The 19214-nt window shown below is 39.9% G+C and overlaps 1 protein-coding gene across 3 annotated transcripts in view; it reads right to left on the reverse strand.

Annotated features, from left to right (window-relative positions):
* Positions 1-268: 268 nt before the first annotated feature.
* The window catches only part of ADAMTS6 (ADAM metallopeptidase with thrombospondin type 1 motif 6), a gene marked incomplete at its 5' end in the record, with an annotated part of 323894 nt that continues 304948 nt past the window's right edge, over positions 269-19214 (reverse strand). For all 3 annotated transcript variants that reach the window (XM_084627958.1, XM_084627957.1, XM_084627956.1), the window contains 2 exons: positions 269-3472; positions 15239-15395. In XM_084627958.1, the coding sequence (XP_084484084.1) occupies positions 3363-3472; positions 15239-15395 (267 nt within the window). In that variant the 3' untranslated portion in view covers positions 269-3362. The remainder of the gene's footprint in view (positions 3473-15238; positions 15396-19214) is intronic.

Consider the following 19214-nt stretch of genomic DNA (forward strand, 5'->3'; position numbering starts at 1 on the left):
CTAAAATATTTTCCTGATAATGTAGATTATTTAGTCTTTCACAGTTCCCGTCTTTATTGTTATTCTCACATATGACAAATATTGCTGCAGTCAGGGACAGACTTCTGAGACAACATATAGATGTCTTATCTATGAATAGGAAAAAAAAATCCTATACAGTTTTAAATGTATTTAATGAAGGAAGGAAATATGTGTGCTTGTAGAATTCTAGCATCTGTATGTCAGGGAACAGACAACTTTACCATGGACACCATTTTTAAAAGCTGCAGTTTTATTTTACTAAATTAACCATGTTAAAAACAAATCTGTGCCTGGTGTGGAATTTCACTGCATCAAGTGTTACAATATTTTTGTTTTCATTACAAGCAGGAGAATGCATGTAGAACATGTGTTAGGAAATATGACAATAAATTAGAATATAATTTACAAAAGCAAAAAATAATAATAAAGTAACAGTGTACCACATTAATACTGAGTATAAAATAATAAGCAACTAATCACCATAATACAAAGGTATCTTCAGTCTGTATTATTAAGGATATCTATGTGACATTCACTCCATTAACAAAGTTCCTAATGAAATGGATTATTTCTGGGTGTATACACTTTGAGGGATTTTATTTATAGAATTTTTTTCCTTTTAGTTTGATCTGCTTCAGTTGGTGATATTGCTGAATGGAAGTACTGGCACCAAATTGCTCTGTGTATTTAGTACTCTACTATTTGATTCTAGGCCTGTCATATTTATACAGCCTATACAAATAGTCCTATTGTCACTACTTAAAAATATAACATTATTTAGCTTAGTTTACATAGGTGGCTACAGTGTAGCAGCAGCAATGAACTGTGCTGGGGAAACCAATGATTTTTTTTTCCTTTTTCAATTAGGTTTTATTTTCAGGTCTTAGTCTGAAGTCTCGTTTAATTTGTAAATTCAAATACATTCTGGATTTTGTTCCCTTTAACAATGCAAATCAATGTTGCTCCAGGGAGTTCCTTAAATTTCCAACCTCAGTGCTGTTTTAAGTTGCAGAGTAAACATTGGACTCCCTAGTCCTCTAGCACCAGTGAGAGAGCAAAATGTGTCTGTGGAAACATTCCTTGCAACTTTAATGTCCTAAGTGAGGTAAAAAAAAAAAAGGTTCACTTTGAATACATTAAAAAAAAAAACCCAAAAAACCAACCCCTTTCTTGTTAGTTGAACAGACACATTAGATAATAAACACAATTATGCCCTGGAGAAAACCAGATCCTGATACAAAGAAGCTGCTTGCTTAGAGAATGCCACAGCAACACCTTTCCCTTTTATCTTATTTTTGACTTAGTCAACACATGCTAGCACCAAGTTATTCTCTCAATAGGATTTATAAAGGTAATTCACTCATTATCTAAGGGCTATACCCTGTCCTTGATCCACATATGCAACTGCCAGTTTTTATTTTTGTATTTATTGAGAACCAGTGACAATGGGAGTTGCGTACACAGGGACTGAGAGCAGCAGATGGCCATATGTGAGTTAAGTCATGCTTACTGGAAATGAATTCCACTGGTCACATGTGTAAGGAAGTGAAAAACACTGTCAAGAGGTAGCAGATGACAGGAGTTTGATGGTTCTGAATAAGTGGGCTACATAAAATGCCACATATAGATTGTCAACATGTTTTATAGTACAAGAATTCTGTTAAGAATATCTATTTTTTCCTTGTTAATTCACATTAGTAAATAGTGTGCAACACATTTGGCTTATTATTTGTTAAATACACTGACATTTAGGTTTCATGTGATTTATTGAACGTACTTGTTTCATTGAAAGATTTTTTTTTTTAAAAGTGCCATTTGATTTTTAGTGTTAACACAAGGTGTTGTTCACATAATTTTAATTGCACTACAACAAAGGAGACATAGTTGGTCACAAAAGCACATTCATCAAGTACCTGCTGCAAACTGCAAATGTTCAAGTACAATATATTAATATAAACAAGTACCTACTTTCCTTATCTCCTTGTTGAACCTTCTATCAAGAGGGGAAGGGGAAGAGGAGTATGACATGAAGATTTATTTATGCTAAATTATGGATCTGACTTGCCCAAGTAGTTTGGTTTCACATTTAAATGCAATTCAGAGTATTAACTAAAATAAGTATTCAGTGAGTATTAAAATTATGATAATATGACCAAAAGGTCCCCATAACTCTTTATTCTTTGGTTGTAATCCTTGCTCACTCTCTTACAGTCTCCAAACCTGTGCATTCAAACACTTTCTCTCATAAATAAATGCCCTTCTATTGTATCAGAGAAGGGAACATCTGGAACCCACTATAATTGCCAGCAAAGTTTGCAGAGAGACAGGCTTATTATTACACAGTACATTTATCTTTTGCACTAGAACTTCTTGGTGATGGTGAGTAGAGAGTAACACGATTAGATGCCTCTCTGTGGCTAGTGATGTAAACAAAAGTGAATTGGAGTAATAAAATGTAAGCCTACACATTAGTAGTGAAGTACGCAGCACTCTGGTCTTCACCACAATTGAAATCTGGCTTCTCCATTGTATTGAAATGTTTTTCCCTTTTAGTGGACATCTCAGCTTCACTTGTACAATGGCAAAATGGCTATATATCTGTAGCACAGATTTATTAGCACACTTGTATTTCATGCACACCTGCAATAACTGTTGCACCTCTTAAAACTAAGTTCCTCATGGTTGTTTTGTTTAGTTTAGCTTTATATATGGCTCACAGCAGTGTTCAGCAAATATGGATTACTCCTAAGGGAATTAGGTGGAATGAAGGAAAAAATATAATTTTCTTTACTTCAGATTTATAATTGCTCCTTAAATAACATTTCCAAGCCCATTTTATAATTTAAATTGTGATGCTGTGTAATGAGATAAAATAGCTAACATTTTAAGCTATGACTTAAGATTGTTTAATTCTTCTTTACTTCAATAGTAGACCAAGTCATAACAGCTACATTTTAAACAGTTTTAAATATAAATGGATTCAGTGTCATTGCTAAGTCCATAATAAAAATTACTTTAATGGTCCAAGGAGGTAAACAGACTATTGGATTTAGTCAAAAGAACACAAATGTTCCACAGTAAACTATTCTATATGTGTTGTGTGGATCTTTCCAATTTGGCATGCCCTCCTTATACTGTGTCCAGCACTTTGGATGAATAAATCCCACTTCACAGAAGTTAAAATAATATTGAAATCCTGTCAGCTGGGGCTGACCAGTGGTTACGTTTTCCACAGGGTAATGCATTTGCAAGGACCTCAATCCCATTCCGCTGTGTGGCTCTCTTCGATGGACACATTTCCACAATGATATAACAAGGCACTCTCTCTTGCTTTCTGTGGGTCAGTGTCCTTGGCAGGTCTTACAGCACATCTGTCTGAAGTATGCTCGGCTGCAGAACTTGAACTTCAGCACTAGTGGGCAATACGCCACTTTGTTCACATCTTTGCACTCTGATGATTGAGGGCATAAAAGGGAACATATTAGACAGACAAATTAAAAAGGTACAAAAGAAAAGCTATTGAGATTTAGCATGCTTCTGCTTTGTCTATCCACCTTGCTCTCTGTGTAAATGTTCTTTCTACTAGGAGTTTAGCAGATACAGTATATTTTAAAAAGTAATTCAAATATTTGCAGGTCTTCTCTCTCAGACATTTATAAGCATGCCCGCTTTGTGTTGAAAGAATTACTATTTGTTGGGATAAGTGATCACTTTAGACAGCTAAGAAATATGAGTAATTGTTCCTGTAATATTTTTTAGCTTCTTTCTCAGGAGTTATTGTAGTCATCAGTGAAAGGTTATCCAAAATCTAGCCTGGGTTGCATTGTTTGGTACCACATCTGTGCATTTATAAGATTCCCTGAAGTAGAACATGCATTACTGCCAGCAGCGACTGGGAAAATGAACAGTATTAGTAAAGATATTAGCAGTGTGAGTTTACTGACTGTACAGCACAGCATGTCATTGAGAGTTTACTGTAGGTTTTGTTCTTTTGCATCAACACTTTATATTCTGCAGGGAGATAAGCCATTTCTATACCTGTAACTCACAGCCATATAAGGGCTTTTTCTTACTCAGGTCTACATTCACAAAAGGAGTTAGATGCCTAACTACCACTTTAGATGCTTAAATCCCAGAATCAGGCTGCACTGGTATTCACAAAATCCTGGTCAGCTGTGACTGAAACCTGTAGCTACCTAGACTTGCTTGGCACCTACATTTCTGCAGTAAAAGATCCCGATGTTTCCCTGCTTATGTTTCTGTCTCTGCACATCCACACTGCTGCATCACTCTAGGCATCCGGATGCCTAAGCCCCAGAGTGATGTACAAACTTGGGTAAGATAAATTTTTCTCTGGTCTTTGGCAAAAAGCCTCGCCTCCTTTATTGGAGTTTGTGGAATCACCCTCATTAGAAGTTTTTAAGAAAAGGTTGGACAAGCAGCTGTCAGGAATGGTCTAGGTTTACATGGTCCTGCTTCAGAGCATGGGGCTGGACTTGATGACTTCTTGAGTAGCCTTCCAAACCTACATTTCTCTGATTCAATGATTCCGTGTGGGGTTGCATGCATTTTAACCAAGTAGGATTTGCCCCAAAGGCTTCATAATATTTCCAGAATCTCCACTCCACCTTTCTTTGCTTTACCCTCTCTATGGACACACACTGGCCTATTTCAGCAAGTGGCTATTTGGATGATGGTGGGCACAGTACTTTGGAAGCTTCTCACAGCTATTGTTTTAAAAAACAGTTTTGAAATAAATATGTGATTGATGAAATAGCCTCTTCCACATGGGATTGTGGTTACAGGGACAAGGTTTAGCAGAGCCATTCTTATTCCTTGTGGAAATGATATCCACAGAACCCACTGTTACTTAATCACCAGTAAACCACAAATATTAACCACTCCTTTCCTGAACTCTGTGACCAGATCAGAGTATACCATAAAATTAAGTGTTACGCAACAGCAATATATACAACATGACATGGTGTCTTCAGCTACTGAGACTGCAAAGATGCACCTCATAAACTAAAAGAAGATAAAATGGCATTCAGGTAGAGTTTTAGGTGACCTTGAAAGTCTGGATTCAGCTGCCATATGTACTTAGAAAATAAAATCATTCTGAATAATATTTCAAATGCCATGGTATATGCTGTCAGTAATTCATTTCTAACAGCAAATATAATGTTACCCTTATCAGTGACAATTTGTCAAAACCTGGCGTACTATGCGCTAACTCTCCAATGAAGGGTTTGCAGAAACAAAGAGCTCAAGCAGATGTTAAATGTGACAAGAAATATCATTGCTTTCTTTTTCTCATATCCCTAGAATCTTGACTCTGCTCTTTCATGTACTACCAGTTACACTTTCCGAGACAAAAATGCCTCTGAACTTTATCAAGATGACTTTGACATAGGCTGCCTTATACAAACACACCAAACAGACCATAAGAATGGTCAGACAGAGTCAGACCAGTGGTCCATCTAGCTCAGTGCCCTATCTTCTGACACTGGCCAGTGCCAGATGCTTCAGAGAGAATGAACAGAACAAGGCAATTTTGAGTGATTTATCCTCTTGTCCAGCCCCAGCTTCTGGCAATCAGAGGTTTAGGAACACCTGAAGTGTGGCATTGCATCCCTGACCATCTTTCCTTATAGCCATTGAGGGATCTATCCTCCATGAACTTAGCTAATCATTTTTTTAACCCAATTACACTTTCTGCTCTTCCCAACATGCCCTGGCAACAAATTCCACAGTTGCCTGTGCATTGTGTGAAGAAGTACTTCCTTACGTTCGTTTTAAACCTGCTGCCTATTAATTTCATTGTGTGACCCCTGGTTCCTGAACTATATGAAGGGGTAAATAACACTTCCTATTTCATTTCCTCTACATCATTTGTGATTTTATAGACCTCTATTATATCCCCCCTTAGTTGTCTCTAGTCTGAGTATTTTTAATCTCTCCTCATATGGAAGACGTTCCATGCCCCTAATCATTTTTGTTGCCCTTCTCTGAACTCTTTCCAATTCTAATTGTAGCAGAGAGAGCGCCTGAGACATAAGCCCTTGTATCAGAGGCCCGGTGTGAGGTCTGAAATAACGTAGTGATCAAACCTTGCTAATATAAAGCAAAGTTAGCAAGAGGCAGGCTGTGAGCAGGCTCACAGAATTTGGCAAGAATAGGGCTGGTATTGCAAAAACACACACATTCCTGAGAAGTGCTATGCACAGGACACTTGTGTAAACACATTCCAGAAGGGTGGTACCAGAACATCTCAATACCAAGTTGGTACGAACACATTTCCCAAAGACAAAAGGAACCTGTTGACCCCTTTTAAAGATAAAGACAGGATGACAGTGTGATGGATAGAGATGTTTTGATTGAACCAATATGTACAAAGTAATGGGTGGCAACTAACCCCATCAGAGGGGCAATACATATCTTATTTGTATTGGTGTACAAAATGGAATCTCAAAGGGAGTGTCTTTGGCCAGCTTAGGAGCAGTGGAAAGTCCCGCCACTGATGAGCTGCATCCATTTTTACAGGCATACATGTGTTAGTGGTCCTGTAGAGTCCACGGGCTACTAAGATTGTTCTTTATCAACAATAAACCTGGCCAGGTGCCTTCACTACTGATGGGTCTGTGGTTATTGGGCAGTTCAATTGGAGACTGCTGTATGGGCTATCTGGCCAGAGCCAGTGCAGCACGCAGAAAGAACACACATGCAGCCAACAGCTGATGACATTTTTTTTGAGATGGGATGATCAGAACTGCCAACAGCTGATGACATTTTTTTTGAGATGGGATGATCAGAACTGCATGCAGTATTCAAGATGTAGGTATTCCATGAAATTATATAGCAGTATACTGATATTTTCTGTCTAATCCTTTACTAATGGTTCCTAACATTTCGTCAGCTTTTTTGACTGCCACTGCATACTGAGTGGATGTTTTCAATGCCTCCAAGATCTCTTTCTTGAGTGGTAACAGTTAATGTACATCCCATAGTTTTGTATGTAGATTATGTTTTCCAATGTGCATTACTTTACACTTTTCAGCATGACAATTCATATGCTGTTTTGTTGCCCAGTAACCCAGTTTTGTGAGATCCCTTTGTAACTCTTCACACTCAGCTTTGGACTTCGCTATCTTGAGTCATTTTGCATCATCTGAAAACTTTGCCACCTTGCTGTTTACCCTTTTTTCATATCATTTATGAATATGTTGAACAACACTGGTCCCAGTACACATCCTTGGGAGACCTTGCTATTTACCTCTCTCCGTTGTGAAAACTGACCAGTTATTCTTACCCTTTGTTTATTATCTTTTAACCAGCTAGTGATCCATGAGAGCAACTTCCCTCTTATCCCATGATGGCTTAGCTTGCTTAAGAGCCTTGGGTGTTGAATCATGTCAGAGACTTTCTGAAAGTTTAACTACAGTATAACAACTGGATCTCTCTTGTCCACATGCTTGCTGACATCCTCAAAAATTCTAATAAATTGGTGAGGCATGATTTCCCTTTACAAAAGCCATGTTGATTCTTCCCCAACATATCATGTTTATTTATGTAGCTGATAATTCTGTTCTTTACTATAAATTTCAACCAATTTGCCTGGTACTGAAATTAGGCTTCCCAGCCTGTAATTGCCAGTATTTCCTCTGGAGCCTTTTATTAAAAATTGCATTACATTAGCTATCCTCCAGTCATCTGGTACAGAGACTGATTTAAGCAATAGGCTACTATAGCGGGGTAGTCACCCGCTCTGGCCCTGAAGGGGTTAACACAGCCCTGGGAAAGGGCTGCCCCAGGGAGCCAATACGCTAGGCTGATTGGGGAGAGCCAGAGCTGGGGCCATGCCTCAATCAGGCTGCAGCTGGCCCTATAAAAGGGCTGCTGGCTAGGTGCTCAGGCAGACTCTCTCTCTAGCCTTGGAGGGAGAAGGGCTGGGGCAGAAGGAGCTGGGGAGCTCCAGCCTAGCAACTCCCCAAGCTGCAGGCCTTGTGCAAGGCCAGAGTTGGTACAGGGGTTGCAGAGGTGCAGCCCGGGCTTAGGCAAAGGCAGCAGGTCCAAACCCCCCTTGCCTGTGATGAGTGGCCATTACAGACTGCAGTCTGCCCCATTGAGTGGGGGCTAGGTGCTGACTGGCAGTAGCCGGTGAGGTGGGGATAGAAGGTTGGGGGATACCCCTGAGAAGGCAGACCCAGAGTGTGGGTGTACTGACAGAGGGCAACACCCCAAGGTAAAGCGGCATGGGGGCCAGCGGCAGGTGAGACACCAGCCTGGAAGAGCTAATTCCCTGGACAACCAGCAGGAGGTGCCACACCGGTGAGTCCTGCCTCCCTACAGCTACATATCATAATTAGTAGTTCTACAATTTCATATTTAAGTTCCTTCAGAACTCTTGGGTGAATACCATCTGGTCTTGGTGACTTATTAGAGTTTTTCAATTTGTTCTAAAACCACCTCTACTGAAACCTCAATCTGGGACAGTTCCTTGGATTTGTCATCTGACAAGACTGGCCCAGATGTGGGAATCTCCCTTGCATCCTCTGCAATGAATACCAATAAAAAGAATTCATTTAGAATCTCCACAACAGCTTCGTCTTCCTGGAGACCTCCTTTAGTATCTCCAGCATGCAGTATCCCCACTGATTGTTAGGTAGGCTTCCTGCTCCTGATGTAATTAAAAATTTTTGCTGTTAGTTTTTGTGTATTTTTGCTAGTTGCTCTTAATTCTTTTTCAACTTTCTGAATTATACTTTTACAGTAGACTTGCCAGAGTTTGTGCCTTTATTTTCCTCAATAGGATTTGACTTCCAATTTTTGAAGGATGTCTTTTTGCTTATAATTGCCTCTAACTCTGTTTAAGCCCTGGCGGCAAATTTTACTCCTCTGATATTTTTTTCCCCCTTTGGGGTATAAATTTTTTCTGAGGTTCTTATGGTGTTTTTACAGAGTTTCTATGTTGCTTGCAGGCATTTCACTCTTGTGACAGTTCCTTTTAATTTCTGTTTAACTACCTTTCCCACTTTTGTGAAGTCCTCCTTTTTGAAATTAAATGCTACTATAGTGAATTTATTTGGTAATTTTCCTCCTACATGTATTAAATTTGACATTATGGTTTCTATTACCAAACAGTTCAGCTACATTCACTGCTTGGATGAGATCCTGTGCTCCACCTAGGACTAAATCAAGAATGGTCACTCCCTTTGTAGGTTCCAGGACTGAGTGCTTCAAGAAGCACTCATTAATGATGTCTAGAAATTTTAACTCTGCCACCACTCCTGAGGTGACATTTACCCATTCACTATGGGAATAGTTGAAATCCCCCATTACTGGGTTTTCTGTTTTTTGTAGCCCCCCTAATCTCCCTGAGCATTTCACCATCCTGTATGCAGTGTAGTTGTAGCCATGTCAGTCCCAGGATATTAGAAAGACATGATGGTCAGGTGATAGGTGGTATACTCCTACTGCTACACTCTTATTATTCAAGCATGGAATTTCTATCCATAGAGATTCTATGGTACTGTTTGATTTATTCACATTTTTACTATATTTGACTCTGCTTTCTTTCACATAGTGTCATTCCCCCACCAGCACAACATACTGAGATATTTTATACCTTGCTATTATTGTGTCCCATTGACTATCATTGTTCCATCAAGTTTCTGCTATGCCTATTTCAATATCCTTATTTAATACCAGGTACACAAGTTCACCCATCTTATTACTTAAACTTCTAGTATTTGTATACAAGCACTTATACAAATGGTCAGTATTTAGTTGTCTGACTTTATGTGATGTAATTGAATGGGACTCTTTTTAGTTTGATTTCTCTACAGTTCCTACCTCTAATTTTATCAATTTCTGTCTTCTCCTCTTTAGTAGGATATAGACTATCCCCTTTAATAAATCCTCCCCAACAGGATATGTCTACCTGTCTGAACCTGATGGTACTCTGCACTTGTCAGTTTTCCTCCAGCCCTTAGTTTAAAAACTCCTCTACAAGCTTTTGAATTTTACATGCTAGCAATCCGGTTCCATTCTGGTTATGTGGACTAACATTCATTTTGACTTCAGCTTTGTACCAAATGTATAACAACTCAATTTTTTTGCTTGTTTAGAAATGAAATAATTTAAGTAGCCTCACTAAGAGCAGCTGGAATTGTCTGCTTAGCTCAGTCTCATGTTAGATGAATGGAAAGTGGTTGATCTTCATAAGAAGAAAGGCTTTTATGAAATAAAAGCCTCAGATTAGTTATGATCTTTAGGATTAGTAAATTCTTGAAATCCTAAAAGCTTTCCGTCACCACCACCATGTTAAGACTTTGCCTGATCATTTACTTCAAGGGTGACATTATAACACAAGCAATTTGGTCACGTAGACTAAATGGACAGGGGCCATTTCATCTAATTCAAGAAACTTCACCTCATTATATTTAAGAGGATTTTGTTTAAGGCCATACACAGAAAATGTATGGTATGTACACATTATTCTGAGACAATACAGTCTAAGCATATATTTAGTATTTAACTATAGATATCAGATGCTTATACATACAGATTTGTAATCTCCTGATAAATTCACAGGAAAAACCAGTAGTTTTGCAGTCAAAATCTAGTTGCCTATTTTTGAAATTTTGGATCTTTAATGATTCATAATTTAGGGGCAAATTGTGATCACACATGTATGTATTCCTAATAACTTTGAGGCGGCACAGTAGGCACTGCTTACCTTTGTTGGAATCAATATACATTATGATCTATACTAGGTAATATAAATAGACACTAACGGCATCTTTAGCCATCTTCCCTAACCACTTTCATATGTCACCAACCTCCAATGAATATCTTCATTGTGAGCCAAGGGCAAAAATGTGACCCTTAGTGGCAATGTAACTTTTAAAACTGTTAAGATAAAAATTAGAACTATCTTCATTAGAAGAATTTATACCATCCCTTCCTCTTCTTTATTTTTCCTAGAACATATTTTCTTGGCAATCACTGTGGTACTAAATTGCATGACCTTTTTGTCTGGAAATTAAGAGGTGATAAGTAGGCAATAAATCATACCCATTAATAAAGACTTTTACATTGCTTCCTCTGGACAAAAGACAATTTCTTTGCAGCAAATAGTTACCTCTTGGCCTGTAAAAGTGCAGGATTTATTTTATACTGCTGTCTTAATTGATATTACACCTGTTCTTGGCTGTCTATCTGAATTGGAATTAAATATCAAGATAAAGGGAAAGTCTTATGAAGATACTTTCAATCAACATCAGATTATAAGCTTTCATTAGAAATAAGTTCTAAAAGATGGAATAGAATGCGCATCTAAACTTCACATTACATTGCTTCACTTATCTCACTGAAATCTGACTAGTTTTCATGTTAATTTTGAATTTATGGAGCCAACCTGATCTGATATAACAGCTATTAGCAATCTTGTATCTTTATGCAAGTATTAGGGTAAATGCAAGCACGGTTGCAGTTATATAGTTAAAAAACAAATCCAAAATGGGAAAGACTTGAGTCTAAATTTGTGCCTTCTGCATTAAAAGGTAGAATACAGGACAATATTATGATGATAAACTCTAATAAGACAATAGATTTCTAACTATTCAATTTCATCAGAAAATACCAGTAAACAATATTATGTTGTATTTCATATTACACAAAAATTATGTTAAGAGATAATAAGGTTGCAAAGTCAAGCACTAAAGTTATGAAATGCCAAAGTTAAGGCTGGACATGCAATCTTAATTCAGCTCCTTGTGCATATGGATGATAGTCTTCAATTACAAGATTCTGGCATTTCTTAACTTTCAAATGCTTGACTTTGCAAACTTAACGTTCCTTTCACCTATTTTTGGTGTGGTTTTTTCCCCTAGGTTTTTAAAAAAACCAACTGAACAAACAAATTCCACCATGTGGCATCATATTGACAGCCACATGGATCAAGGTGGAACCCAATCATTATTTGTATCATCGCATCTATGAGCCCCAGTCATGGACCAGGATCTCATTGTGCTAGGTGCTGTACAAACACAGAACAAAGACAGTTCCTGCCTCAGAGCTTAAACTCAGTATAAGACAAGAGACAACAGATGATTCAGACAGCCTGACTGGGGAGTACAAGGTAGCAATGTCAGGATTATAGTCAGAGGTCCCAGCATGCCAGCAGCCTAACCACAGTCACGATTTTTGTAGGCATAACAGCAAAGGAGAGTTAAGCAGGGATCTGAAGAAACCTTTAGGTCCACTGTGCAATCCTCTGTCACTTGAGCTAATGGAGTAACTGATAGAGATAGTAGATCCACATCATCTATGCGGACCAGTACTAGAAGGGATGAGACACTTTGCCAGTGGGTTTCAGATATCTGCTGACAGCAAAGGAATGGTGAATCTCAGGAACTTTGGGTCACATCCAGGCCCTGAAAAGGTGTGTTCTCTATTGGGGCACAGACTCTTCTGCTCCACTCCTGCCAACCAGCCCCGTCCCAATCCTCTTTCTTCCCCACCCTTGGTTTTTTGTCTTGGCCCCATAGTTTTCACCTAGAAAGTCAGTCTCCACTCCTTAGGCTTCTCACCTCAGACCCCATCTCTTTGTCCAGCCAGTCCTGGTCTCCCTCTCCTGGTTCCTCATCCAATTTATCTCTTTCCCCCCTTCCTGCCTGTTTTTCCAATGGCTCCCAATCTCAATCTTCCTCCCTGGGCTCCTCAACTAATTTCAGTATCCACCGTCCCCTGGGTCCTTGTCCCAGTTTCTTCTTACACAGTCCTGGTTCTCCCCCCTGCACCCTGGCTCTTCATCAAATCTATCTCCCCTACCTCCTCCTTACCCCACTGGTTCTCAGTCCCAGTTTACTTGCCCAGAGAGTGTTTTCCCACAGCTCTTCACCTGGTCTTAATCTCCTCCTTCCACCTACTGGCTCCCAATCCCTACCTGTTTCCCTCCCTGGCTGCTAGTCCCAGTCTCCTTGTCTAGATAGTCTCTGTCTCCCCCACCATCCCAGCTCTGTTTCCCTCCTCTTACCTGCCAGCTTCCACTCCAAACTTCTGACCCCCTCTCTGGTCCTGTCCCAATGCACACTTCTGCCCCACCTCCAGGTCTAATTCTTATCGCCTCTGCATTTGAATCTAGCCACCTCCTCCTACACACTTCCTGAGGCCACTGAATGCATGAGAGACAGGCACCCTGCTCTCAGTTCAGGTGCCTGGACTCAAACCTGGCACAACCTGCTGCAACCCAGAGCTTTAATTAAATGGAAAGTTCTGCCCAGTTCCAGGCTGATGGACTCTTTGGGAAATTTAGCTGCTAAAATCAAAGATGTTTCTATTGAGCATGTGCAAACTACAATTTTTAAACATTTTATGATTTGGTGAAATTTGAGCAGATTTTCATCATAACTAAATAGGAACATCCCTGACCTAGGCTACCCCCTGCCAAATTTCAAGTCCCTACTCCAAAGCATGGGAGTGCTAGTACTTTCCAAATATTTAGTTTCCATGGACTAAATGTATTGTTCCCTAGCCTCATTCATGCAAATGGCTGAACTGCTTTGGCTGAAAATTTCAAAACCAATTCAGCCTGAGGAAGAAACCCAGGAGGCAAAATTTTAGCCCAATCAGTTAAAGTTTGGCACAGTTATAAGCACATAAAATCAGGGTCTTATGGGGAAAAAGAGTGTTGGGTACCCTTAATAGGTGGTGCTACCAGCCCTGCCCCTTCCCAGACAAAAAATGTTAAAATGAAGTTAAGGTTGCGAGTACATACGACCAAATTAGGGTAAAAATCATTATAGCCATGTAAATATGCCAAAACAAGCATTATAAACAAAGGAAACACACAGTTAAAGTTAACAAACGAACAGCAAACAGGTGAATGTATGGGAAGACAGTTAAGGAATGCATGCAATCTTAGCTCTGACCCATAGTGATGCCAAGTGGTCCCAGGTTACATTAAACCTATTTTTTAAGGCCCACTAGATATTTTCATTTTTTCCCTCATGGTGTCACCACTTGGTTAATGTTGTTGGGTGAGTGGTATTCAATGGATAGGGAGTATACTTTCCACTCTTTCTGCCTTGCTATGTATTCTAGGACTGATTGCTTAAAATCTCAAATATCTTATTGCAAGAGGTAGGTAGTTACAAAATTCTACCACTAGGCTCTCAGGCTACGAGAGCCATCATCAGTTTTGCTAACGCTTTCATTGGTATCCTACATACACAAACTCTGATGGTTCCTTGAATATATGGAGACTCTGTATGTATTAGAAGATCCCACTAGTACATAAATCAAGAGAGACAAACATTTCTGGAGCAAAATGTGTATACTGTTAGTTCATCCATGATATTGCTATGTACGAATTGTGGGAATGAGGTGGTGTAGCAGTCCAGGACATTGTTTTTATAGTGTGTGGTCAAAATAATTTATAAGTTTGTCTGATTTAAAATTTGTAAAGACATTATGTTTTTAAAACCATGAATGTCTTGGTGACGTATTGCAAAGTCAATGGCAAAACTCTCATGGACTTTACTAGGGCCGGGACTTTCACCTATGATCTCTGCCCCAAAGAGCTTGCCCTTGAAAGCAAATGTTACCAAACATAATAGGAAAAATACATAGAAAATGCATTAAAGTAAAATGGGCCAAGGCCAGTGCACTTTGCAGTTTCAGCAAGGCATTTCTACTCTTCATGATCCCACATGACCACCAATGTAAGTGCGATGGTTTTCGCTAAACAGTTGCCACATGGTGGTAGCTGCAGTACCTCAGTTCTTACACACACAGAGGGGGAAAAAAGAGTGATATCTCAATGGTAACTGCTGGTAAATGTTGCCTCTTTAATGATGGCTGTATGATATTTGTATTTGCACAGTGGTCTCCAGATTAGAGCTGGCTGGCTAATTCATGAAGAATGTATTTAATGATTTTTTTGCCCAATCACTGAATATTTATCTACAAATATTTTTTCATTAGCCAGCCAGCTCTAATCTGGAGACCACTGTGCAAATACAAATATCATACAGCTGTCATCATTTGTATTTGCACAGTGGTCTCCAGATTAGAGCTGGCTGACTAATGAAAAAATATTTGTAGATAAATATTCAGTGATTGGGCAAAAAAAATCATTAAATACATTATTCATGAATTAGTCATCCACCTCTAATCTTTTTAGGGATGAAATATATTAAGAAGCCAAACTCACCTTCTGTGTTGGAAATGGGAGTACTGTCACATTTGCTTTCACACTGTTGCATTGATGGAGGTCTAACTGTTTCTGGACACTCACTGGATGCTTGTCCAGTATATGAGAGACACTGCACTGTTCGCATTTGTTGTCCCAGACCACATTGTGCAGAACACTAAGGACAAGAGAGAAATCAGGATAACAAGTTTGGTCAAAGTTTAAAATATAAACAAGATAGCAGAAGAGTGAACAGGGATGGCAGAGACATAAAATGGAAAAAATAAAGCCCTTGAGGACGTGTGTTCCAGAACAGATTATTCCATGGACATGTAGTGGTTAGAAAAAACATTGGGCAAGGATAGCATATACAGCATTTCTCAACACCTCCTTTGGCTAATACAGCAAAGGGCACTCAAACAGTTTAGGATTTTGCATTTCTAACAGTAGACCCAAGCATCTGGCAGACAAAGGAGATGAACAATGCAATACTAGTTCCCTGAATCAACCCAGAGCAGAGTCTGAGATTCTGCTTTACCTTAGGTTTGGTCTATATGAATACTAATGGCTTGTCCATACAAACACTTACTGCACAGCAAGCTGTGGTGTAAATCTACCTTTCACTACCATTTCAAAGTGGGGTGGATTAAAGCACACTAGGGAATATTTAGTGTGCAGCAGGCTAATAAGAAGCTTGCTGCAAATTAAGTGTTCATATAAACAAGCCCTAAGACAATCTCTGAATTTAATTACTTTACCTCAGATCACAGAAAAAAATACAAAGGGAACAAGAATTTGAATATCCCTGCTAGTTTCCTTAGGAGACCTCGGTCACTGGGGATAGAAATATGGAGGTATTCCTCAAGATTTCAAAACTAACAGAAAACAGCATTTTCCAATTCCTGCATAAAACCAATAGCCTTTATGTTGCCCGCTTCTGAGAAGCATAGTGAATAAATAAAAATAAAATGAGCAAAATAGATAAAAATACAGTGATCTAGCTCACCTTTTTAAAGGGCAGAAATAGGACACAAATGCGGTGAGACCATACACTGGAAGCATGATTGAAGTCAAAGCTGGGTGGGCCCACCGAAGGGGGCACCATGCGCAGGGTTTGCCTGATTCCTACCTGACCTGCCAAGAGCCAGCTGGGCTGGCAGAGGCGGAGCAGCAGCATTTGGAGCTGCAGGGGAAGGACCCGAGCTGCAAGGGAGCATTTGGATGAAAAGCCGAGCCAGGTGACTCCTCTGGAGCATAGGTGTCCCTCTTCCTCCCTGCTCCACTGCTGTGTGAGGCGGCCACTGCTCCTGTGTCCTCCTGTCTGTGCTGTGTGAGGGAGGGAGGGTGAAGCAGATGTCGGGGTGTCCCTCTCCTGTCAGTGTACCCAATCTCCACTGAGCTGGGGTGATGGGACAGGGGGAATGTGTGTGTGCTGCTGTCTCTTTAGGTCCAGAGCAGCAGCTAGTGTCTGAACAAGCCTTCAGTTGCCTGACCCTGAGTATTTTCTTAGGGACAGCGCACTCATACACTCAGGCTATGGCTACACTAAGAGGCTTTTAGTGACACAGCTGTGCCGCTAAATCCGCACAGTGTAGCTGCTGTTTGTCTGGCAGCAGAGAACTCAGACAAACCCTCTGGTGTGCACGCACACCCCCCCCCCCACCCCATCCCCACCCACCTCAGTATAACCCCCCCACCCCAGGGCTCCCTGCATCCAGGTCACTTTCCCCACCTGTGCTGTGAGGTGAGCATTAGGAGCTGCTGCTGCTCTTCTGAGCTCTCCTTAAGCAGCCCAGGTGGGGACAGTGACCTGGATCCAGGGAGCCCGGACCTCGCTCCTTGCTCTCCACCACTTCACAGCCCCCAGAGGTGCACGCAGCAGAGCAGTCCAGTGGCGGAAGTGAGCACCAATGCCAGCTGCTCAGTCACTGCATCCAGGTCAGTTTTTACTATGTGGGTGCAGGAGGGGAGTGCAGGGATTAGGGGGTTAAGCGGCCACAGTGAAGGGGTTGGGGTGAAGGGAGGGTGGGGAACCCATCGGGCAAGGATTTTGGGGCAAGGGGCACCACAATGCAAGTTCACTCAGGGTGCTATTTCCCGTAAAGCTGGCTCTGATTGAAGTAGCCATGCTGCTAGAGGGAAAGAGGACTCATACTCCATGCATGCATACAGCTGGAGTTTCCTTTTCTCATTGATTCCCCAGACGTACAGAAGTTTTAGCCTTGCTCACTTCACAACCTACCAATACCCTTCCCACGTAAGGAAGAATAGCTGGAGACTGCAAAATGAACACAGTAAAGAGTTCCCAGCATAGTCTGCTCCCATTCTAAAATATGTATTTTATTTTCAAGCTTCCACTAGGGCATAATTAATGGAAAATGCAGACTAATTAACAAAAATAGTAGCTGACAGTGTCCCTTCAAGGATTTAATGATGGACAGAAACCTTCGAGTTTGTCTCCTATGTGATATTCTATTTGTTGTTTTAGATTATTTTAAACAGCAATATGGGACACCATGGGAACTACTGATTAGGGTCAAAGTATTCATCTCAGCAATAAGGACCCCCCCACCTGCATATATTCCAACAACAGGTTTCTTCCCAATAGGCACAGAGTTGATACTGGCTCTGCACTATTGCCCACAGAAGCCCTGGAACAAGAGGTGTATCATTTGCACGAATAACTGTTATAACTGAGTTGATTCCATGCATTTTTTTTTGGGGGGGGGAGGTATAACCAATAGTTCTTTTCAAATGGAAATGCTTTGGCCATTCCAAAACATGTTTTGCTGCTCTATAACTAAACAATGGCTTAACTGATTTACATCAGTTTAAGAGAAATATGCATCTGCACTGATAACATGCATGTCAGCATAAGATAGAGCCTTAATCTATTACTTAGGGCCCAATATGGCAAACAGTTGTTCCCTGAGTACTCCAGCTGAAATCAGTGGATCAACTCACATGAAGAATAAACTACTGATGGAACTACAGTTTCAAGCTCTTTCTTAATAACATGCCATAAATCATACTTTAGATTGCTAAATCTTGATCAAAGAGAAAGCATGTAGCTCTATATATAGTATGATCAAGGTATAGTCATTGCCTGAACTGTCAATGCCATTCTGCTTATGCTATAACGCAAACCAATCCTAAACTATAGGTAAGCATGCCTCTGTATAAAACATTTAAAATGTTTTTCAAAATCCATAGTTTATTAATGCTGCACTTGTACACCTTATTGTCAGTGTAATACTACTTCTATTGTGCCTTTCAACTAAGGCATTCAATGTACTTTAAAAATATTTATTAAATTATGCCTTGCAACATTGCTGTACACCCCTGAACACTCTAGCCTTTTTACATGAGAGTAAACTGAAGCACAGAGGAAAAGGGATAATACACACCTTCCCATAGTCAACTAGTGGCAAATTCAGATTTAAACTCAGAAGTTCTAATTCCCAATTTCATGCTCTAGTGACTAGACAACATTCATTGTAATGCTCACTGAATTTCAAACTTTTAACTGCTTTAACGTTCACCAGCTCTGGATAGTTGAGATCAAAAATTATTCGTAAAATTTCCACTGTTAAATTAGTTCACTGTGGCCAGTACCATTTTTGTTTCTAGTCTGTTTCACATTCTGGCTCACAAGCATTAACACATGCAGGTATTTTGAAGGTCACAAAATGACAGAAGAATATTTTTAAACGTTTTAAATAGAACAAGAAAATTCTGAAAAACATTTCTATTCATATTAGTTTTAATAGCTCACTTCATATATGGGTTCCTACATGTATATTTCTCCAGGAATTATGTCAAACATTTTTCATGTATCGCACTGGTGGAAATTAGCATGCAGAATCCTAAACTGTGAGCTTGTGGATATTTATAAGCCTGAAACAAGCAGATGGCAATATTTTGACAGATTCCTAAAAAGAGACCATGAATTTTCTCTGGCATGAACCTTACTGCTTCTGTTTTGAAATTATACATG

This window comes from Lepidochelys olivacea (genome assembly GCF_965140295.1).
Source record: "Lepidochelys olivacea isolate rLepOli2 genome assembly, chromosome: 5".
Classification (NCBI taxonomy): domain Eukaryota; kingdom Metazoa; phylum Chordata; order Testudines; family Cheloniidae; genus Lepidochelys; species Lepidochelys olivacea.